The sequence below is a fragment of the Coptis chinensis genome, chromosome 4 (genome assembly GCF_015680905.1).
Source record: "Coptis chinensis isolate HL-2020 chromosome 4, ASM1568090v1, whole genome shotgun sequence".
Classification (NCBI taxonomy): Eukaryota; Viridiplantae; Streptophyta; class Magnoliopsida; order Ranunculales; family Ranunculaceae; genus Coptis; species Coptis chinensis.
This window is the reverse complement of record NC_141459.1, coordinates 29,297,356-29,321,382: the sequence shown is the minus strand read 5'-3', so window position 1 is coordinate 29,321,382 and position 24,027 is coordinate 29,297,356. Positions and strand designations below refer to the sequence as shown.

The window sequence follows — 24,027 nt, the reverse complement described above, 5'->3', positions numbered from 1 at the left end:
AGTTCTTCGCTTATACAACTCGTACAAATCTTTGTAATTTATCTTTTCATGTTCTAGTTCATCTCCCATTTCTATTTGGTTCTCTGTCAATTGTCTTACGGTCGATTCACAATGTGCCATTTGCATGTGATCTTCGTAGAGCCGCTCGTTTACATCTATCATCTGCTTGTTAATTTTCTCCACTTCTTTTTGCGTATGTTTCAGTTTCTGATCTTTGGTCGCCACGAGTGACTTCAATTCTATCACCTCTGCTTTTAAGCGTTTGTGCTCTTCCATTATCTCATAAGCCTTCTCGAATTCTTCGTATGATCTCTGCTCTGCTTCTTCCGTCCGCTCGATTAAGTCTTTGTTTTCGTCTTCTAACTCTCTGTTGGTTCTGCTTAACATTTTGTTTGCTTCTTCCAATTGTCGGTTGAGTTCCTTCACTTTCTTTATTTCTTTTAGGGCGTTGACTTCATTCGGAACGAAACTTTTCTTTGCGGCCTTTTCGTGAATTTCTTTCGCCCGAACTACCGTCGTTTTAACCTGCGACAGGAAAATATCTAGTTTTCATCAGTCTTTCAAACTCGATCACTATCACAATGGTGTAGTAGTTTTGTTAGCAAGGGGGAGTTTACTTGTGTTTTTCTCGGTTATCAGTGCTAGCTCGTAACTTATCTCTCTCTAAGATTTGTGCTAGGCTGGGACTGGTTTTCTTTTCTTTATACTTGCGTTCACTATTTTTGATTAGTTATTATCATGTTCCCTCTGTTTATATATTCTTTCCCTTTTCCCGATCTTGTGCTGGTCCAGTATTTCAGTCCTTGTATAATTCTATTAACCAAACCGACTTAAGGTGGGAGACTTGATGATAAGCATTATCCAATCCGGATTTACTTTTGGAGTCCTAGTTTTCTATGGTGTTTTCACGTGCACATCTTCTAGTTATGTAAGGATACTAGCAGGAATTGTTCTCACATGCAAACATAATTATTAGTTGCATGGATGTACTTTTCACTTCCTCAATCTGTTTTGTACCAGGTAATATGTATTAGTATTCTATTCCCTACAATTCCATATGTGCAATTTTCGCACTCCACGTCCATTTTGCTATTCACCAGTTTATATTTCTTTATGCCCACCTCTCACACTACTCGTGTTCATATTTCGGAACAAATTTTTGACTATTGTACATTTTTCAAATTCCAATTATTTCGTTAACAATAATTCGTGAATTTTTCTCGACAGTTTTCAACAGTCTAATCCTAGTATTGCTATTCCGCTGGCACGCACCGTCGAAATCAACTTTCGTATTGTTACGTGATGAATTTGGTAAAGTTTTCGGCAATCAATTTCTTTTGCAATTTTATTTCTGTGCATCTTTTATTTTTTCTGTGCATTTTCAGCTATCTTTTATTTAACTACGTCATTGCGTCCCGTATACGTTAGTTTGACATTATTTCGTTTCCGATAATTCACAAATTTTTTCTGATTGTTCATTTTCTTATCGTTTACGTTAACACGACACTTTTTTTATACATTCCGCTTACTCTTTTCTTATTCTATTTTTTCCTTGTTTTTTTTCTTCTTTGCCATATGAACTTTGTTCGTATGCCAAAGAGGGGGTGGTGTTTCGACCCCCACCTACGTGGCAAACGTCCATTGGTAGGAGTCTCCACTTTATTCATTTAATCAACAGGGCTAAAGCCCAATTTCCAATATCATGGATCAATGTACAGGCCTATTAACTCATGTGTCTAAGGTTGAACCTTAGCCACATGGTTTGCCACTAATGTACGTTAATTTATGTCCAAATTCGTTTCTTATTAAAGAGATAATTATCAGTTGAGAGTTATATTCTATCACAATTACTCAAGCTATAAGAATACTTGAGTTATAAGGACTCTCTATTCTACCTATATAAATACCAAACTATTTTTCATAAAGAACTACATTCTTGAGACTTGATCCCATTGATAATTTGAGTACGTAAGCAACCGCAAGGTACAGTCTCATCATTCTCCCAATCACCATTATTTTTCTAATTACTTTTCTACGTTTTTCGTCTCTTTCATCAACACTTAGTGTTTTGATTATATTTGGTCGAAACAGGTTTCTCACCAGATGCAAAAACTAGTTCTCTTCTAGTAGACTTATTTGTGGAAGGTGGACCAAATTCTAAAGAAATGGAGATGCTTCTCAACCGCCTGCCAAAATGTTGTGCTAAAGGTGATGTGCTCGATTTTACTATATGGCTAACTAGTTATTTCTTGAGATGGTGTGGTTAAGGTTAACTGGTATCATCTCTTCTTTATTGTGATTTTTCATCTTATCATATCTGCTAAAGGTTCTTTGATTTTGTTGATGAACTAAGTGAGTTGCTTGACTACCATTATCAACGAAGGACTGTCCTCTCGGATTTCCTAGTGTGATTTGTTGGACTTTTCAGAACTATCATATACCTCATACTGTGCATTCGTTTGATACATTATTCTTATGTTTTCTAGTACTTGCTAGTCTTGTTTATAGCGTGATAATTAAGGGGGGTGGTTATATGAACTCCACCTTATCGAGACTTGAAAATAACTCCCACCTCTAAAAGTGGAGTTACAAGATGAATTGAGGGCTGATTTTTTGTGGAGATAGGCATCCCCATAACGGAGAACACCCCCACCAAAAATCAGCTTATACAATATATTTAAACTTGTCAAACGTTTTTTCGGAATTAGGTCCATTAGATACCACAATGTTCTAAACAATTTTTGAAGGGGTTAGACATCTTCAAAACAACTGTTATTTGTGAGGTTGATTTCTATTGTGTGGAGAACATTTCCACCAAAAATCAGCTTCTAATTCATAGTTTTGAGTGGTGGAGTTGAATCACTTAAGTGGAGTTCATATAACCGCCCCATTAGTTAAAGTAGCATTTGGTTACTAAATATGTATGAAAGTTCATTTGGTATGGTAGAGCCTATCATGAGAAACAATGCTGGGTTCCTTGTCCCTTTTGTGGTGCTTCTAACGACAGGGAGGTGTCCTCATGTCAACTCATTTTGTTAAGTGCGAAATTACATACATTCTTATTGTATCAGTTCTTTCCTATTGACACACGACTATGTGAGCTTACTGCTTAGATACTTGACGGGGAGGTGTCCTGTGTCCCCATGTCTAAGCATTCTGTTCAGTGCAAAATCATATATGTTCTCATTTTAACTGTTCTTCCCTATTGACATGCAACTATGTGAGCTTTGGTACTTACAGAAAATGCTTACATGCAATTTCAGGTGCCCAAGAGGAAGTTGTTGACTCGTGACATTTACTGCAGCTAAGTTTCATGGCCAAAAAGTCTTCAGCAACTTTAACATAAGAGGATCTGATAGTGCAATTTTATTGGGATCATTATTTCTAACATCTGTTCAGCAGAGTTCATTAAACATAGCAGAGTTCATTAAACATAGCAGATATTGCATCCGGCATTGTTGACAATCTTTGAATGGTGTCCCTGCAACAAGTAAAACTCTCATGGAGAGTGAGTTCGAACATCTTTCAATGGTCCTTTCCGAATTGGATAGTATCCGAGTTTGAACACCTGTTAAAACTTAAGTGTTGTTATAAACTTATAATCTGGATGCAAATAAAATTGTTGGGTTCCCTGGGATGCAGCTGTCTTTACAGAAATTGTTCATACTTCAATGGTTGGCAGAAATCCGTATTACAAACTCTAGTGGTACTGTGGGAGACTTTACAGAAATTAGCTGTTGTGTTTCTTTAATCTGCCTCTCAATTCTCAATACCTCAAAAGCATTTGCCTGCAATCAAGTATCCATCTATGCGCAACTGCCCCTTCTAGCGTGAAGAAGGATCCATGAGACTAAATATCAACGTAATACGAACACAAGCAATTATATAGGTCTAGACATAAAACACCATTAAAATTGAAATTGGCCAAAACATAAAATTGGCTATAGACTCAGCAGTAATAGCTTTTTACTTCTTAACGCTCAATTCGGAGAAATCAGTTTGCATGAGAACTCAATCTTGGAAACTTAAGTACCAAAACACCAAGTTAACTAACTAAAAGAACAATCAAATTACTCATCACCAGCCCAATTACTTCGACAGTGTAAGATGCAACACATATATTCATCAGACATCACAAACAAACACAGAAAAAAAAGAGAGGGGGATCACAAGTGCAGATCAGAAAAAAAAATGCAAGATAACTAAACAAACAATTGAAGAGAAACTAAGTAAATTAATGAACAGATATATGTAACTTACAACATCTCCACGAGAAATACCAAGCTGGGTAAGAGCAGAAGCAAGTCTTAGACGTCTTTCAAGCATTTCCTTCCAAGTGTAGTTGACAGAACCATAAATAACAGACACTCTATCTCTGTATACAATACCAGCTCTCTGTAAAAAGCTTATGGGTGATAATGGAACATAGTTTGCAGGGCATTGGAATAGACCCTCCATTGGTTTCTTCGAAGAGAAATGTATTACTTGTGTTCTTTGACTCGAAGTTTGATGTAGTCGTCTAATAACAGATAGAGACCGAGTTGGTCAGAACATTTTGAACGTTAAATTTTGAGCAAGATCAAGAGCAGTAGTGATGACTCTAGTGAGGTTCAGAAACAAACGTTTTCATGTCCATATCATCCTCTTGCTTATCCAGGGCCGAGGTTGACTTTGTTCTTAAACTCTTGTGATTGCAAATTTACAGTCGTAACTCATAATTGCTGTAAATTACAGTTTACAAACGAACAGATCAAATGACAGAAAATAGAACGCTCTGAATCCCAAAAACACACAAGAAAGAAGTTGTGGCTGGAGAAATAGTACTCAAAGGTTAAAACTGCTGGATTGTAAAATCCTTTCAATTAATTATGTTACTGACGATCAATGTTACTCGCAGAGCATCTATTGCTCTTAATAATAATAATAAAAAAATAGTTTTCAACAGAACTGACGATCAATAAAAAAAATTGGGACCAAGAAGATCATTCATCTCAGTGATCAACCACTGTTAAAAATAAATAACACAGGTTATTTTTAACATATACTACGTGTAGAGCACTAGAGCAGGGACAAAACATCTCAATACGAAATCATGGTTTGAACTTTGAACTCGAAATTCAGTAAAATATTGGGAAAAGTTACATCGGCGATATTTTTCAATATACCACCGACATGTTGTCTGACAAAAAAACATGATTGTACGTAGAATGTGAGAATCGGAGGATATCATTTCACTCAATCCAATACAGCTACTACAGCATCGACAACCTCCTGAGTCCACCAAGATCTTTAGTCCGGTACCGTCCTTCTGCAATCACCCTCTTAACGGCTGTCTCTAATCTATCAGCAAAAGAAGGGAACTGGAGATGTCTCAACATCATGGCAGATGACAGGAGTAGGGTTACTGGATTTGCCTTCTTCTCCACTACCAGCTTCTCATTCCCCACATTGCCTGCTGAAGCACCTTGCTCAAAGATTGCATGATCAGCCCCGACATTCCCTAACCATCAAGTCATGATAACAATAGTAACTTACAAGTGAGACAAAACACAAACACACTACAGTACTACACACATTAATCTATGTTTAGAGTTGGCCAAGGAACCCATATCAACCACTCTTACTGTACACTGCCACTAGAAGCTTTCTACATCTTTTTTTCATCAGAAAATTTAAAAATTATGGTAGGTACCTCCTGGCATCACTCCAGTGTCACCAGCAATACCAGCTGCAGTATTTGCCACCAGATTGCCATAGAGATTCGGAGTGACCTGCAAAATTACTTGTTATGCACTTGGTACGGAGGTGTCAAATTGAATCTACGATGTAAAGTTGGTGTGTCAGCAATGTCACTGAAACATACATGAGAAAAAAATGCACAAGTACATGGATGCAAATAGAGAAATTATCTTTGGATGTTCAAATTCATAACTTTCGCATGCAGATTTCACTGTGGGCTGGATAGAAATGGATGTATTCCTCCCTAAAACATATTTATCTTGCTCAACTTTGGTTAGTTACTTACCGACCAGAAAGAATAGATGAATGACGTTTGACATGAAATGACGTAACAATCTCAAATAGGTAATGCCTAAAACTAAACTCTTTTCTGTAGGTTCTAGATTTCTATAGTGTCGTTAATGACAGGTGTAGAATTAAGTAACTCATTGTTGTACATTCATTACTTCCCTAAACAAGTTAACCAAAACAAATAACTTTGGTCAAGCCAATAAAACTTCTCAAGGTGACCTGAAACTCTGAAAGAGTGTAGTTCTGTTTGGCACTCACCACATGAACATGTTATCACTAACATATCCACATACATGCAAACCTTTTTTATTCGAATTTGTGAAAATGAGATGTAGGGATGAGGAAGACCAACAATGGAGTAAAACAGGAGCAGAATGCTACAGTCCAATCAAGAATAGACTTCTTTTGACACAATAAACTCATAATGCATTATCTTCATCCACGATAAATGACATATATATTCTCACTGAAATCACAAGCTCAGAAAGATATTGAGATCTGAGGAAGTTTGCTAACATTAGACAAAGCCTATGCCTTATGGCGATATGAAGCGTAAAACCAAACTTTGCCCTAAAAAAATTAGGAAAAAATTGTTAAAATAAAAAAAAAGAAATTTATGAACATACAGAAAAAAACACAAAACCAATGCACTGACCATTATTAGCTTACACATCACCATATTGATTGGCCTAAAAAACATTACAGATGACGTTACCAGTATGAACATTAATTCATTAGTTCCAAATTCACAATAAACCCCCAATGGTGTCTTTACTAAGAGTAGGAGTTCAACTATCAGGCTATACCCAAAACAAAACCCAAATGCTGCTACAGTCGTACCCATTGTAAGGGGTTTTTGCTCCGAGGACCACAGGCTGAACAGGCAACGGCTAATTTTGACTTAATCCTCTGTTTGCCCCCAAGAAAGGAGCTACCTTCCAGATGGCTTGACATATGAAGTCAGGGGCAGGGTAAGGCGCTAAGTTTCCCCTCGGCAGTATTGATGCCTTTGGGCCTTGTAGGCACCTTTGACAATGTAGGCATTGACCATTTCCTAAAAGCAACTTAGTTCTAGAGTTGTAGGATGTCAATCTCTTACAAACTTTATGAGGCTAACGATATATCGAAGAGAGTGAGGACCAATGTTCCAAAAGAGATACATAAACGACAATGAAACAAAATGCTAAGCATATCCACCACTGTCACTACCCATTTAATCATGATCACAGCTATCAATCTTCAATAGTCCCAGTCCTCAGATGTTAGTGGCACACTTCGACAAAAAGTAAAAAAAAAAGAATTTGATTATTAGGAGACCAAATGTTAGCTTAAAGCCTCTAAGGCTCATAGCCATCATCCCTAAGGTTCCTCTCCCACTCGGGGCATCTATGGGTGGTCTTATCATCAAGGGATTTTTTATACTTTTTCTATACTCCAGGAGCAAGGATATCCAATTCAACCATTTTGTGGTTAGATACAAATCCTTTATGGATTGATTGAGAGTGAGAAGATACGTTTTAGAATAGTTTCCTCTTGTTTGTGTTTTCTGTAGCTCTTATATATTTTTTAACAGCTCACTTACACTCTTTCTTTTAAAAACCTAGGTTAGATTGATGTATTGGTCTATGGGGAATAAACATAATACAGCGACGAAGAAAGATATATCACATTGCCAACCACATTTGAATCAGATATGAACTAGGTTTCAAAAAAATACGCATTGAGGCTCAAGCCTCACATATTTATAAACTTTTAAATTCACATACCATGACGTCAAACTGCTCTGGCTTTGCGACAAGTTGCATGCAGCAATTGTCCACAATAATCTCATTATACGCAACCTTGGACGAGACAGATGTAAATCAAGAACACTTTGGACTTGATGAGGCTTTGGGTCTGTTTAATAACTTGTTTCAGATGAAACACTCGCCTTCCATTTTCCCTTTTAACCAATTACTAGGAGCACTTGTCACTTTTCTGTCGCGTTATCTATCTCCAAAAGGATGGATACAGCTGGTATTCAACCTGATATTGTTACACTTAATACAGATGGTAAAATAAGTGAGGCCAAGGAAATCTTTCGTACCCTCTCAGCCAGGGATTTGCAACTTATTAACACTAGAACATATAACGTAATGATTAGTGGATGTTTTAGAGAAGGGAATTCGAAAGAAGCTCAAGATTTTTTTTATGAGATGCAAGAGATGATTTCACTTATTTCGTACTGTGTTTTGGTTGGAACAAGTTGAATGTGATGTTTTGTAATACCGGCGGATCTTGTTTATGATACTAATATACTGGTATGCAGTGGGGGTGTGAGCGGAGAGGGGAAAAAAACGTCATGCCGGTAACTTTCGCTCCGCTAACTTGCTTATATTAATTGTAATAAAGAAATAATTTTGAGTTGTTCTGGGTTACTTATGTGTACTAGCATTAGTGCAGGATGTTAAAAAATACTTTCTAAAGGAAATGTGATCATATATAGTTCAATATTTAAAAGGGTAATTTCCCAATTAGTAACCCATAATGTCAATCTGTTTCCAAGTAGTAACCACTCTTCAATTTTGACTTTTCAACCTCACTTTTGACATTTTTGCCCTTCTCCTTATTTTCAAACAATGCCCACGTGGACATGCAACACTCTCTCTCGCAACAAACACTCTCTCCTTATTTGAAGTGATTTGATGGGTGTGTGGATAGATACCACAGATTATCTTAGAGATGAAGAGATGCAAATGAACGGTCACGAACACATCTGTGGTTTAAAAGCCTCGAGATTCGTAAACATTAAGATGGACAGTTATTTACATTAACACTGTTCATATACTATTTTTATTATAAAAAAAATTATTTTTAATAAGAAAAATGTAGAAATAATAAGATTCTTGTAAAAATAACAAGAATAATGGATAAGATTCTTGTAAAAATAACAAGATAAAAATCATGAATTAAACCAACTCATGTATTAAACCCTTAAAACTAAGCAAAATGTACACATCATTCACAGGACATGTTCTGGTTCTACAACTATCATCAACAAAAATTGCAAAAGCATTAGAACATAAACATAAACCCCTAAGACAAAACATAAACCCCAACATAAAAACTGAACAGAACATAACAACAGAACATAACAACCCTTAATCTTCATCATCTTCATCGTCTTCATCTTCCTCCTCGTCTTCATCTTCCTCATCTTCATCATCGCCATCATCCCCAGAACTGGAACTATCATCATCATGTTGGTCTTCCCACATGTAATCAGTAGGGTTTTCAACAAAATAAGGATCATACATCTCTTCTTCTTCATCGTCTTCTTCTTCATGATTGTAGTCATCGATTAGAATAACTATCCCACATTTTTCGCTTTCGTCCTTGAGTAATCGGTGGTTTCACCGCTTGAACATCCGGAAGAGGCATGTTGATAACTTTGGTAGATTTAACTTTGGTAGATTGTTGCTTTGGTAGATTGTTGCTAATGTAAAGAATATTAGAATGTGAGAGAGATCAAATTTTAGATGACTATTTCAAAGATAAATGTTTTATGGAAATGAGGCGTTGTAATTATGTGGGGTGGTTAGTTTTCTTTTCACCTTACCGTAAATGGTCATCATGACACACAAACAATGAAGGGACATGCAAGACCAAAATTAATTTAGAAAATGAAGTGAATTTTGACCCTTTGTCAAACCCAATGTAATTCGTTTGTTGCCATATTAGAGGACATGCAAGTATGCAACTCGACTAAATTACCCCGAAATTAACCCATAAATGGACCCTAAATGGATTGAATGAATAATTTTGGTACCCATAAATAATTATCAATGTACAAGAAAGTTCGATAGTCTTAAGGCCACAATATAGTTATTCATCGACGATCTAATATGAATATCATTATTTTGGCGGAAATTTGAGGATTGACATGTGTCCCCAATTTAAAGGCAATCAAACCCTTTTTTTTTCTTTTTCAAATACCCATGTTTATTTCATGATATCTAGTGGCAAGCATGCTTCGCATGTTAAAAAGCTTCATGTAGAATGTTAATCTTTATAATTGAATTTCATGAATTTTTTTTTAACCTTATTAGAATTAATTATTTAGACAATGTATAGTAAAGTTGCTGATAGTTCTAGGGTAGTAATATGTTTGTTCATTTGATAGAGAAATCAACATGGACATCAGTATTTTGGCGGGAAATGAAGTTGGGTACCTAATGAAGTCTGACACGTGGAGGGAAATGACCTTGGAACGCACGTGTCACATTAACCTAAACTTAAAGAAATCAATTGGGAATTAGGGGAAAAAGTCGCCCTAGTGAAGCTCAATTAAATTTGGAAACCCTAATTTTTAGTTTCACTTCAATCTCCATATTATAACCCCACCTTCATTTTATCTTTACGGTTCGAATTATTGGTGGAGAAATGAGGAAGCTTTACCCCGACATGTAGAATGTTATTAGATAAAATGCAGAAATTATTTGGTGGATTTAGTAAGGAAGAAATGGAGGATTTTGAGAATTCCTATTTTGAAGCTTTTGCAAATCCAAAAAATATGCACTTAACAACTACTCTAGTTTGTGCCATAGTTAGCCATAAAGTTGGTAGACTTTGCTATCGGATTGGTAACAAAGATTTGGTATTCAAGAAGAGTGATGTTGCATTGATTATGGGTCTTAGTGTAAACTCTATTGCTAACTCATTCTACACCATCGACGTGAAGAACAAAAACACGTAATTTCGTGCTAGGTTTTTAAAGGAAGCACCGTTAGTGAGACGTAAATATTAGATGCTTTAGTGGTGGCAAAATCCAGTGGTAGTGAAGATAAAAGTGATATATTTAGGCTCAATAGGTTGTATGTTTGCTCCAAGTTGTGCTTCCCGGATCTTCTAGAACTGTAGATGGAAGGTATGTTGATCTTGCAGAGGACCTAGCTGCTTTTGATCAGTTTCCATGGGGCACACCTTGCTTTGAGATGTTGGAATACTGTTTGGATGATATTTACAAAAATGTGTTAGATGAGAAGGACTCCTTTGCAGTTTATGGCTGTGTTATTTGTTTTGATATTTGGGCATACCTTCACATCCCCTCTCTTGGGGCTCGTAGGGCATTGAATGGTAAATTCCCAAGAATACTAGATTGGGTTCAGTTGCCTCCCAAGAACTTACATCTCTAGACCTGGAAGAAGAAGCTCGAGCCTCTTTGGGGTAAGGTTGTTGCCTTTGACACTTTGGATATTAAAGAAGAAAGAAATGAATGAAGATGTAATGAAGGTGGCTTTCAACCAACAAAGCCACACAATTTTAAAAGCGCCGGTTCGGAGGAGATGCTTCGAGACAGCACACCTACCGAAAAGGCCTTGTAAGCATATGATTGAAACTCTGCATTGTTGATTATAAACTCTACATTGTTGATTATAAACTCTGCATTGCATTGTTGATTATAAACTCTACATTTTTAATTATATTCTGCAACTGGATACATCAGCAATACATTTGACATCTATTGCATTTATAAGAAAGGTTCTTAAACTGAAAATATCAAGAAGTATATATTACATTTGTGTTGACTCACAGGATAGGTTCTTAAACTTGATATATCAGAAACTCTATGGTAGTTTTATGTTAACTGATAAGATAGGTTAAAGAACCGGATATATCGGGAACTTTATGTTAGTGCTCATAAGGTAGATAGGACTCATAAGATAGGACTCTATGATACACCGGCAATGCTTACTTCAACTAACTTTTGAATACAGGTTAGGGTGGCTCGGAATGACATCAAGTCTGAAATTAGGACAGGTATGGAGACAATACTGCAAGGGGTTTTCTGTGGTGGGAAGAAAAGTGGATTGGGTGAACCATCATCATCCTGGGGGTTGTGAAGGGACCAAGAACAAAGAAAACAAGGGGAAGAAGTCGCGGTCTACACACCAATGCCGATCTTTGTTGTCAAAAACCTACTACACGGTTTGTTAAGAATAAGGTTAAAGCTGTTGTGGAAGAAGCTGTGTCTACCCCACCTTCTAAGAGGAAGTCATCATCCCCACCTTCTAAGAGGAAGTCATCATCCTCTAAGAAAGTTACATTTGATCTTTCACATGAGGTTGAAGAAAATAGAAAAAGAGGAGTGAATGCGGGGTTTAAAATGGTAAGGAGGAGGGGTGAAGAGAAACATAGTATGCAGCAAGTGAGAGTCCAGCCACCAAGGTTAAGTAAAGTAGAGGCTGTAAAGGCTAGCAAAAGGCAAACACTTTTGAAAAGAAATCAAGTCAGTGAGAAAAGAAAAGACATGGAGGCTAAGAGCAAGGAAGCTAACAAACCAAAAAGAAGAAGAAATTTGATTGGTTTAGGTGAGGAAGAAGAAGATGGAGAGGGAGAGGGTAGTGAAACCGATCTTGTTGCAAAGCGGTGATGTTTTGAGAGATATTAGTGAAGAGTTACCCAAGACTCCTCATGATGACCAGGTGATGGGGGAAGACCATGTACATGGTTTTTTCCAAGAACCTAAACATGAACATGAAGGCCCTTATGATAATGATGAGGGTGCTCCAGAGTTTTTAGTTGAGGAGGTTGAAGAGAGGGTTGTAAATACCTACAAATGTCAAGAGAATGTGGTTCAGGAGTCTTTGAGCAATGAAGTGCAGGAAGAGGGTGTGAAAGAGCCTGTTGATGAGAATGTGGTTGGCCAAAGTTCCCTAGTGGAAGTCTATAATATGGATGTTGTTGAGCATGTGCCATTTATTAGTCCCTTGGACATTGCTCCTGGTGATGGTCCCTGGGCTACACCTAATGTTGATGTTCCCTCCAATGATGATGTTGATATTGATGGGGAAGAAGTCCCGAACTTCGAAATGGAGAAGGTCACATTTTCGCTTTACTTTCTTGTAAAGATCGACATAACCGACTTGCTTGTATTGTCACCCACAACCGCTTCAAACCTTTGAGGTAGATAGTCACTAAAATCTATTGTTGTTATGAAATCTGAAAATGATAATGTGATGTTGGGAGAACGTGATAATGATGTAGATGATGATGATGCTTTGTGGGGGGAAATGGTGGTCCCCGATGTGGTGCGATACAGAGTCAAATGGCAAGTGAAATGGAAAAGAAAAACTGAAGAAACACACCAAAGAAGAAAGAAGAGAAGGGAAGGGATGCAAGGTCGGTCATGGGAAGAAAACATTGACAGAATGTGATGAACGATCAAGTCCGCTCTCCGCCAAAACATTTATCAAGAAAACCACCACCAAAGGTGACCTCCTCGCATCTACAAGATTACTATTGGAAGATGTTCACAAGGTTTATGCAGTCCACAAAACTGTTTAGATGCTAGAGTGTTTGGATACAACAGTCTATTTCGTCAAAGTTTCCATTCATTGCATGGAAGAGAGTGGGTAGATGGGGAGGTCAAGACACAACTAACATATTATCTTACATATTAACTAGCAGCAACTAACATATTAACCATCAGCAACTAACATATTAATAATGTTTAAAATTCGTGATAATAATGTTTAAAATTCTATGACTCGGTGATCACCATATATGTGAAGCATTTGATCGGTGGTACATCCAACATTGTAAGGAAAATGGCATTCCGGAAGAAGAAGAAACATATACTATCATTGAGGATGTATACTTTTACGTAAGTTGTATCTCATTGGTTGATGGAATTTGTTTTGTATAGTTCACCCATCGATGAAGTATTTTATGATTTTGTTGATGTAGAAATTCATGAGCAGAGAGTATACAAACTTTAAGAAGAAGATGGAAGACCAAACCTTCGATTGGTGCAACTCCGATGACAGAGTAGATAGTGGTGGCGTATCATCCACATGAAGTTGTTAAAGAGTACTTAGACCCTTATGAAGGAAGAATTAGAGATCAAGCACACCCATCCAGGGCAATGGGTCTTATCATTCCTCTTCAAGTTGAAGGTAGCCTTGGGTTCTTGAAGTTTACATTTTGGAAAGAGAAAAATCTACAACTATGATTCTCTTGGTCTCAAGAAAGTTTCGATGAGCAACTTGCTATAGAGACTTGTCTTACTTATGTCATGAGGTGTGCTGATCCATCGTCACCTCATGATTTGGGGAGCCCCTTGGGCTCGTGAGTTTGTGCCTGTTACTCAACAACCGGATACAAATAGTTGTGGCCTATTTTGCCTAGCCTATCTAGGCCTTCCGGGGGTGTACGAGGAAGTAAACAAAATAGATATGCAACCTCATCGAATGAGGAAGAGGATTGGAATGGATATAATTAATTGTGGGTTGAATCCAGATAATCGTTTCAAAAAGCGCACAAGAGCAATTGGAGAAGAGTTTGGAGGATGCTAAAGAAGTCGGATGCGTGAGCGGGGAATCACTATGAAACAGACTTGGTGGATGCTACTTCTTCTATTTTGTGTTTAGTGAAACAAATAACTTCTTCTATTTTGTGTTTAGTTGTCTAATTTTAGTATGGTAATATCATTTTGTGGTGCCGTTAATATCATCGACTACTTAATTTGTGATGATGGAATTTGTCATTCATTGCTTCATGCTTTCATGGAGTGATGAGTTAAGTTTTAGTGAAGCATTTTTATGGAATTAGTTTGTCGATAGGTCTGCAATGCAATATGTTTTAGTGAAGCATTTTTATGGAATTAGTTGTCGATAGGTCCCGCAATGCAATATGGTTATTGGAATATTTTGTTTCATCAAACATTTGTGTATAGTTTAGGGGGAAATGTTCGAGGCGGGGGGAATAGTTTGGCGCCAACACCACTTTAAGGGAAAATAGTGTGTTTCCTTTATAAGTACAAACTGGGTTGCCTTTCTTGGTCCATCCATTTCTCTTTCTTTTTTTCTCGCTCAAAATGGGTGGGGTGAGGATTCTACCAAGAATAATACAAATGTTGGTTCATCATCAACCAACTATAGCAAATGTTTTGAGTGGGGAAACCGGGCCTTTGGAAGATCAATGATCCATGGGCAACTACGACCGCATCCGCTATGCTCAAATACTAATATGAGGTATGGTGTAAGTACAAAGCCACATAGTCCGGGAAGAAGGTTTCTCTCATGCGGGGCCGATCCATGCAAGGGTTTTAAATGGATAGATCTAGAAGGTGAAGGGACACATAAGGCTAAAGCACACCGCTAGTGAAGCAAAGGTGACAAAGGAAAACCCGGTTGCAAATCACCATTGATGGTCCTATTAAAATGAAAATAGAGGGCGTGTTGATGATGTTAGCCTACTTGTAAAGAAACTATCCATTAGAGACGACCATGTCATTGTTATAGTTACTGATATTAATAGTACAAGAAGATGTCCATTTCAAACCAAATTAATTATGAAACCAAAATTGCCAACCAAAACTATCCAAAATAAAGCAACAGGGGTAACAATTTACCACTAACATATATGCAACTACAAGTGCCAATTTCAAACAAACCAAAGCTACCACTGAAAGATCATATGTACTCTTCATATGCAAAATCTGGTGGAATCCCAACTGAAAAATCAATCCACTCAAAGATCATCATCGCGGCAACCGTGCAAGTTGCCTTATTGGTCCAAGACCACCACAACGCTGCATTACACCTTTTTTCTTTTGCACCGGGACTCCCTCTCCTTTTAGAGCTTTCTCTTTTTCTGTGGTCTTCCGGGCATCACCTCATCAACGGGTGGACGGACGATGATGCCATCATAAACCCAAACCCACTGTTCTTTTCCTCTTAATGGTGTCCAGTTCTCTCTATATGTATCCATCATCGTTTCTTTTGTGTACCAATGCAAGCAAAAGTCATATGCACATAGCTTACAGTGATCGATTGCCTTCATAGCATGGCTACAAGGAAGACCAACCTGTTGAAAGAAACCGCATGTGCAAGTCCTCTCCAAAAGGTCTACGGTGTCAGTACGGTCTAGTGATTGCACAGAATAAACGTGCTCACTTGCCTTTGTTGCTGTGAAATGTCTACTCGAATATCTCGACGAGATGAGCACTTCCTCGGTGATTTGGTCGGGTTTGTCTTCAAACTTTGACGCCATCACCCGGTAGTCATAAAATGTTTCATTATGTTCAACCCGATACCATTGACAAGAGATGTCACTGGCATAGCTCTCTCTGGAAGTATCATCTTGTTCCAGCTCTCTATGTGATTTGTGTAGCAAATGCCATACCTTCTCATTGGAGCAAAAGCACAACACCACGACTCTTTTGGAATCTTTACAATCTTTGCATAACCTTTGCTGTCGGCACAATAAATTTGGCTCATAAGTCTTACAAATTCTGCCTGTTCATAAGTTTCAGCAGCTCTCTTCACCTTCCCTTTTGTCTCTTGCTTAGTCATACAATTTGAAATGTGTTGTGCACAAAAGCAATGGATCGCATTAGGAAGTATTTTAGGCACGGCTTGAAGAATGCTTAGATGCCTATCAGAGAGAAGAACAAAGTTTTGCTCCGTCCCAACAACAAGGTCTCTTAACTTTTCCAAAAACCAATCCCAGTGGTCATTATTTTCCTTTGGGACTATGACAAATGCAATTGGAAACACGTGGCTATCGCCATCAGCCGCGATAGCAGTTAGTATGATTGAGTTGTACCTACCTGTCATGAAAGTGCCATCAATCATAATCAATGGACGAAGACATCTTTTGTAAGCTCGGACAGTGACGCCGTAGCTCACAAACAAACGTTCAAACTTGTGCTCAGGGGCCGATGACGTTTGCAGCTCGGTGAAACAATCTGAATCCACTCTTTTAAGTTCTTTACAATAATTTGGCAACATTTGGTACGACTGACTAAAGCTTCCCCTTATCTGCAAGCAAAAAAGCGAAACAAACATAGGTTAGTTGTTGCTACTATTGCGTTCATTAGTTGCTGATATAACCAAGGCAGTTACCTTTTGCATTGCAATTTCTTTTGCTTTCCAAGCAACATTATACGACACATTTGTCTAGTGCGCGTCCTTAACCTCCAACTACAACGGTTTCGGAGCCATATCAGTATTGTCCCTAAGTTTCGATTTCACAACTTCTGAAACCCATTTTGCATCAGCTTGTTTATTAGTTGCAATTGCTTTATCTTGTGAACATGTATGTGCTTCTCGAAGGTTATAATAACCCATATATCGAACCCGAAGTGGTCGGTTTTTGCAAACAAATGAAATGTGCAAACTGGGAGACTTACACTTCATATAAATCCTCTCGGAGAAGAAGTGCTGCGACGACGCATAAATCAAACATGTTTGCTATTGCATTATGACTTCATGTCTTTTATAAGATCATCCCGAAGTAGGATAGTGTTGTCCTACTTTAGGAGGAACAAACTTCAGGTTCACATGAGGAGGAGTTACATCCACTTTAGCTGGTGTTTCTGGACTATGGGGAGAGCGAAGAGGATCATATCCTTGATGTAAGTCTTCTGAATTGAGATCTTCTCAGACCGAAGCGTGAAAGCATCAACCATTCCATTTGTTTCAATATCCGGTTCACTTTGGCCTTCCTCATCATTATTAAATCATATCAGTTCACTTTGGCCTTCCTCATCATTAACAGTCATAGGCGTGCCTCCCCAAAAAAACTCTTGACTACGGTTAGGAGTAGACCATACATCACAATCATCATCATCATCTTGATTACCACCATTTACTACTCTAACTTCATCATCATCAGCTCCATCCTTTACTTGTACTACTTCTTCTTCTTCAAAATTAACTTCAAGTAGTATTTCAACTTCATCATCATCACCCTCATTATTGTCAATATTTTGATTCATGGAAATTCTATATTCCTCAGGGACGTCCTCAGTATCACCATATGGATTTTGGGAATCAAAGTCATCATAATCGAGGTTGATCAAGATCCGGTACACCATCTTGCTCATCACCATCATTGACCGCCCCTCGTATTATATATGAATTAGCTCCCCACTATCAGCAACTGGAACTATATGTTACCTTGCAAGGCTATAGAGTGTACCTTCCACAAAGCGAGAGAAGCGGTGTGACCGTTTTCTTTTCATCTTGAAGGTTGGTGTAACTTTAGAGGAAACACCCTACGGACAAATATCTATATTTCAATGAACACTCGAGAAGTTCCACACCACTACTATGGCGATGTAAGCTATCATCTATCAACATATCCCATTGATATCGAAGACTTACCTGTGAGGTTGAATGTGTTCTTCGACGTCGTGAATCTCCACATCTTCCCATTGATGAGTCCCCACTCTCCCACTCCAGGGTTGGTCAAGGGGACTTTCTGGAAAACCAAAGATTCATAACTATCAGGAAATAAAGCATGTACCCACCCTCACTAATAATGACCTAACCAAATGGAACTGCATTACTTACCAATTGCTTCATCGACAAGTTTAAATTGGTTAATAGGACGCTTCTGACGAGCTAGCTCCTTCTGTTTCAGAAAAGAGTGTTTCACAGGAGAAACAATGCTTGGAGTCGCGTCTTTCTTAAACAACTCAGTAGCAACTTCTTTCTTCTTAACATTAGGTTGTCCATTGCTTACCACTTCTACTTCGTTGATAACCCAAACCATCATTGTTTTTCTTGGAGACTTTCTTTGTTTCATAATCATGTTCAAATAATCTGTTTCTTCATCAATTCGACACGGGGACTTCTTCGTCAAGTATCTTATAGAAAAAGTAGATCTCTTTCTCGACAACACACCTTCAAATGAAATACCCCCATCACAAACTCTCAATTTCACCTCGCCACCAACATACTTCATCCGGCCATACTTGTCCGCTTTCATCTCCCCATTGTAGTGAATAAGAACATCCAAAGAAGTACCTAACCAGTAAGTATAAAAAAAACAACCAAAAAGCGATGGTTACAAAGAAGTACCTAACCATAAACCATAAAAACTGAAAAGTAAATTCAAACATTTAAGCACAAACTAGTTAAACTAACACTTTTAGGACATTTATGACAGAATCTATCTTAAATGCCTTAATATTAAACCCAACATTAAATATAGAATCAACATGGAAACCACCAACATTCTACCACAACTATATAATCAACAAGCATTTATGCATGGAGACGTCATAGCTGTCTTCAAAACCCTCTTCCTTGAAAGATGAAGCATCAAACAAACAAAACACTAAACTACGTGGAACAAAACCGTAGACCCAAGGCCCTAGATAGCTTAAAAAACAACAAACTATACCTTTATCATGTGAATGTGTCATGTTTTCCATGTCAAACCTTAAAAAATACAAAAAGCAAAGGGACAATGACGAGGAAGAAGAAGAAACAACCAAGAAAAAAACAGAAACTTTGAGCTTTTGTCCTTATTTTTTAGGTTGGCTCAAAATCTGAGGTAAAAGTTGTAAAGGTAATCGACAACCAAAATCACCGAGAGTTTGCCGATAGTTTTTATTCGGGTTGCTTCTTCATTATAGCAAAACACGGATACTACAACATGTTTTGATTAACGTGTTTTCTTTATCAAGATCCAACGGTTGTCCATCATTTGTAAAGTCAAACTCATCGTGTACAATATGACGAGTTATCTTGTGAGAGGTAAAAAAGGGGGAGAGAGTGTTGCATGTCCACGTGGGCATTGTTTGAAAATAAGGAGAAGGGCAAAAGTGTCAAAAGTGAGGTTGAAAAGTCAAAATTGAAGAGTGGTTACTACTTGGGAACAGATTGACATTATGGGTTACTAATTAGGAAATTACCCTATTTAAAACTTAAGAAGACCGTTTTTTTATGATAACAAATGCTTTGGATTCACTGATAGTAAATTATTACTTACATGTGTCTCATTAATGCATTTAATATGAAAATTGTAAACAGTGGTCTTACGAAAGAAGTAATTATTTCAATAACAAAATATATTGACTACAAAATATAATGGCATGGTTAAATATATTTATTGAATTTAAAACATTTATACGTTAAACAATTAACATATATTTGTTTAAGTCTAGACCCCTAAAGCCACTTTCCATAGTAATAGTAAAATACAAATAATTACTGTTAACATTATAACTTTTATTGCATCTCCAATCGCTTTCATCAATATCGGCTGTGTTTGATAGCCCCATTTACCGTGACAAATCATGGCAAATGCAAAAATCTCATATTTGCCACTGTTTGATACATTTTTAACCCAGTGGCAAATGCAAAAAAGATTTGCCACATCCTTTGATTTACCACTATTTTCGTTACAAATTTTGCATTGGGGGGAGCTGCTTAAATTTTGCAACGCCAAAAAACACATGAATTTGCCACCAAAAAATAATAATTTGCCGCACCAAAAGAAAAAAATCCGACTTCTTCTTCTCCAACCCAACTTCTTCAAAATCTAATGAGTTGCAATTTTCTCAAGGAAGAAATCACTTCCTCTCCTTAACAAGTTCGTTCCTCTCTCTTCCTCTCCTTCATCCCTCCTCCTCTCTTTTGGCACATAGGAAATGAAGCTTTGGAGATGATGGAAATGAAACTTGTATGTTTAGTTAGGAATATCAAGTATGCTTATATATAAGAATTCAATGTGAATAATGTAGTGTTTGCTGTGAGGTTTTCAGTTTTCTTTTATATGTTGGTATGTGGTACGTTTCTTGGTGGTGGATTAATCAAAATTGGAGTGTTAAACACTAGCTTTCTTTGAGATGCTTAAATGTTCTTGTTTTTTACATAGTTTGCACTAAAAGAAAAAAAGTCGACACCACCAGTATATTCCCGAAATGACGATATTTATGTTTGTGCATAATATATAATATGTAAATGGAAAGTTGTAGAGACATTCACTGTAGATTTGAACCAAAGAAGGGGATTTCCTGGGATATTAAATGATAGATTAGATAGTATGATACAATCAAAACAAGGTATCATGGTTTACACCATAGGAATTAGAGGCGTTCATGTTGAACTTTTGGCATGGCTATAGACTCAATTTTAAAGTATTTTTTATTTGGGTCTTGCCATTTTGGTTAATTAAGTGTAATTATGAAATGGGGGTGTGAGAATTTTGATTAATTTTTAGTTATGGCTTTCATCCAGTGCACGACAAGGATGTTAAGAACAAACTACTTGTGTTCAACCCAAAAAAAAAAAAAAACTGTATTTCTCTGGGCAGTTAAATCGCTACTCGGTGGAGGTGCAAGTAGCGAGTAGGTCTACTCGGTCGGGGATTAATAGGGATTACTCGGGCGATTTTTTAAACCGCTACTCGGTCGCTACTCGGTGGAGGTGCAAGTAGCAAGTAGGTCTACTCGGTCGGGGATTAATCGGGATTACTCGGGCGATTTTTTAAACTGCTACTCAGTCGCTACTCGGTGGAGGAGTGAGTAGCAAGTAGGTCTACTCGGTCGGGGATTAATCGGGATTACTCAAGATGTCTTAATTTGTATGTTATGTGTAGCATGTACATGACACTGGGCAATGTGGCATACAACATGGTACAAAATTTTTGCTATCAATATGCTATAGAAATGTTGACATTGTCCATAGTTATTTGACCACTAAAGTTTCAATCAATATCATTGTTTTTTCAATCTTTTCTTTTCTTTAACTTGTCATAGTTATTTGACCACTAAAGATTATTTTATACTTTCTTAAGATTAACAATCATTGCATATTTTAAATCACACTTGACGGGTTTAAAATTTTTATCAATCTGGGTTTTCCATATTTTTGCTTTGTCTTATTGGTCTCATGCATGACTGTCTATTTAATTAGGTAGAATGCCGACTGACGAAGAGCGTAGGTTTGCTGCGGTTACCATGATGCTAACAATCATGCAGGCTATGATGTGGTACCAATGGTATAGGAGAAATAAGCGAAGGTTTATAGTTCTTAGGGCCCTCATTAGAAATTGGGATGCTCAGAGAAACATTGTGTTCACGCGAATGTTCAGGTGTAGTGACCGTATATGCTACGAACAGTTGAGAATGAGAATATTCACATTTAAACGTCTATGCACTCGATTGCGGGCGTATGGGTTAGTTGATAGTCGGTCTATTAAGGTTGAAGAACAAGTAGCCATTTTCTTACACATGGTTGGGCACGACTTAAGAAATCGGAATTTCGAAGTTTAGTTTTTTAGATCAACTGAAATAATTAACCGGTACTTCCACCGAGTCTTAAATGCACTGCTTAGGCTACATAGAGATGAGGTACAACTTGCTACCATGGAAAACTCTCCAGCCGACTGTGGTGGACCACCTAAACATTGGCACCATTTTTTCCAGGTTTGTTAGCTATATATCTAATGCACATAATGTTAATTAATATTTAGTAATTCTTTTACTGATGATGGTATATTAATTAGGATGATGTGGGTGCAATTGATGGCACCCACTTTGAAGCTTACATACCACCTCAAGATCAAGTTAGGTATCGTAATCGAAAGGGTCAGGTTACTCAGAATGTCTTAGTGGCATGTACATTTGGTATGAGATTCACCTATGTACTTACAGGGTGGGAGGGTTCCGCCCATGATGGTCGTTTGCTGAGAAATGTAGTGAGTCGGCCAGGGCACAAACTAACTGTACCTCATGGTAAGTATCCTTAAAACATTTCAAATCCCAACTATTTTTTAGTATTATTAAAATTCAACAATCATTCTAATTAATTTTTTCACATAGGTAAGTATTATCTCGCCGATGTTGGGTTCCCGCTAGTTCCACACTTTCTTACACCATATCGTGTTGTAAGATATCATCTTAGTGACCAACAACGTAACTCTAGATACAACGGTGCCCGAAATGCAAAAGAAATGTATAACTTCCGTCATTCATCTTTGCAGAATGTTGTTGAAAGGACAATTGGTGTGTTGAAGAAAAGATTTGCGTATCTTAGGCACGCTCCCCACCATGACGTTCAGACACAAGCAAAGATAATTTGTGCATGTTGTGGGTTGCATAACTTTTTGCTTGATAATAATGATGATATATGGGAAGAAGAAAGAGCAACTATTGAAGAGGAAGGAAATGGAGAAGTAGGCGATGATGCGGGGATAACCATGACTCCGAGTGATGGTTGGACAGCGTGGAGAGATGGGTTGATGGCGAACATGTGGGAGCGTCGAGATGAACGAAATGGAGAAGAATAACTAGTGTGTTGTTGGCAATAGTGGTTTAACTTTATATTTTTTGTTGTCGTTGTTTTGGTAATGTTGAATGATGTGTTTTGCCTCTGGGATGCTTGTATTATTATGGCTTATGACTTTTGTTATTCTATATGACAATATGGTTCTTTATAGCCTTCCTTATATTAGTAACTCTTTGATTAGATTTGTGTATGATTATCTTAACTTTGTTTTGGTTTCAGGTCCTACACTACGAAGTTTACTGTTACATTTTGGTTTCGTGTCGATAGAGAACATTGATTATTATATTAATATCTTTTGGTTTATTATATTCAGAACTATGTCACATAACAATGCTAGAAGCCAAGCACCACGTCCTCCACCCCCACCTCCGCCAATTCTTAAGCTCCTCGGGGAAAGCATCAAACGCGTTGAACGATGGAATGGACAAGGTCCTTGTCGGAACTTTGTTTGACATCATTACTGTTCTAGGGAGGGGTTCTCAGAATTCTAATATTTCCAAGAAAGATACTTTAGATCAAGTTGCAAGTGTTGTAACCAATTCTGATTCTCAAAATGTGGAATGGAAGAATGTGCGCTCTAGGCTAAATACATTAAAAGGTGCCTACACAGTTGCTGCAGAGTTGCTAGCCCAGAGTGGCTTCTCCTTTAACCATCAAACTAAGTACATTCAGGCTGATGCCGATGTATGGGAGAGGTATATTCAGGTAAATGATCTTGATTTAGCCATTTTGTATATATTTCGCTTTAATATATTTGTCATTAAAGGGAAGCTAGCTTCCTAGAGGACTTATAGTGAGTGATCACATTATCATTATAGGCCCGCCCACCCAGCCGCAGCAAGTTATAAAACCAAGTGGCTTTATCACTATGAGATGCTTGACTTTATATATGGAAACGATTCTGTAAATTGAGGTGGAAACTTTAATG

At 37.5% G+C, this 24,027-nt stretch overlaps 1 protein-coding gene and 1 pseudogene across 2 annotated transcripts; both read right to left on the bottom strand.

Annotated features, from left to right (window-relative positions):
* Positions 1-4,967: 4,967 nt before the first annotated feature.
* On the bottom strand, positions 4,968-7,892 carry LOC147503082 (isocitrate dehydrogenase [NAD] regulatory subunit 1, mitochondrial pseudogene; annotated as a pseudogene). The gene is made up of 3 exons (XR_015221887.1): positions 7,797-7,892; positions 5,693-5,771; positions 4,968-5,500 (listed from the first exon to the last, which is right to left on the bottom strand). The product of XR_015221887.1 is annotated as an isocitrate dehydrogenase [NAD] regulatory subunit 1, mitochondrial pseudogene (transcript).
* A 7,756-nt stretch (positions 7,893-15,648) lies between these two features.
* LOC147503081 (uncharacterized) lies at positions 15,649-16,065 on the bottom strand. Its single transcript, XM_086604709.1, has one exon. It carries the CDS (start codon positions 16,063-16,065, stop codon positions 15,649-15,651), a length of 417 nt encoding a protein of 138 aa, XP_086460835.1.
* Positions 16,066-24,027: the final 7,962 nt, after the last annotated feature.

Bases quoted from the DNA above. Each gene is read 5' to 3' on its own strand.
- LOC147503081 (XM_086604709.1), bottom strand. From the start codon at position 16,065: ATGGCGTCAAAGTTTGAAGACAAACCCGACCAAATCACCGAGGAAGTG.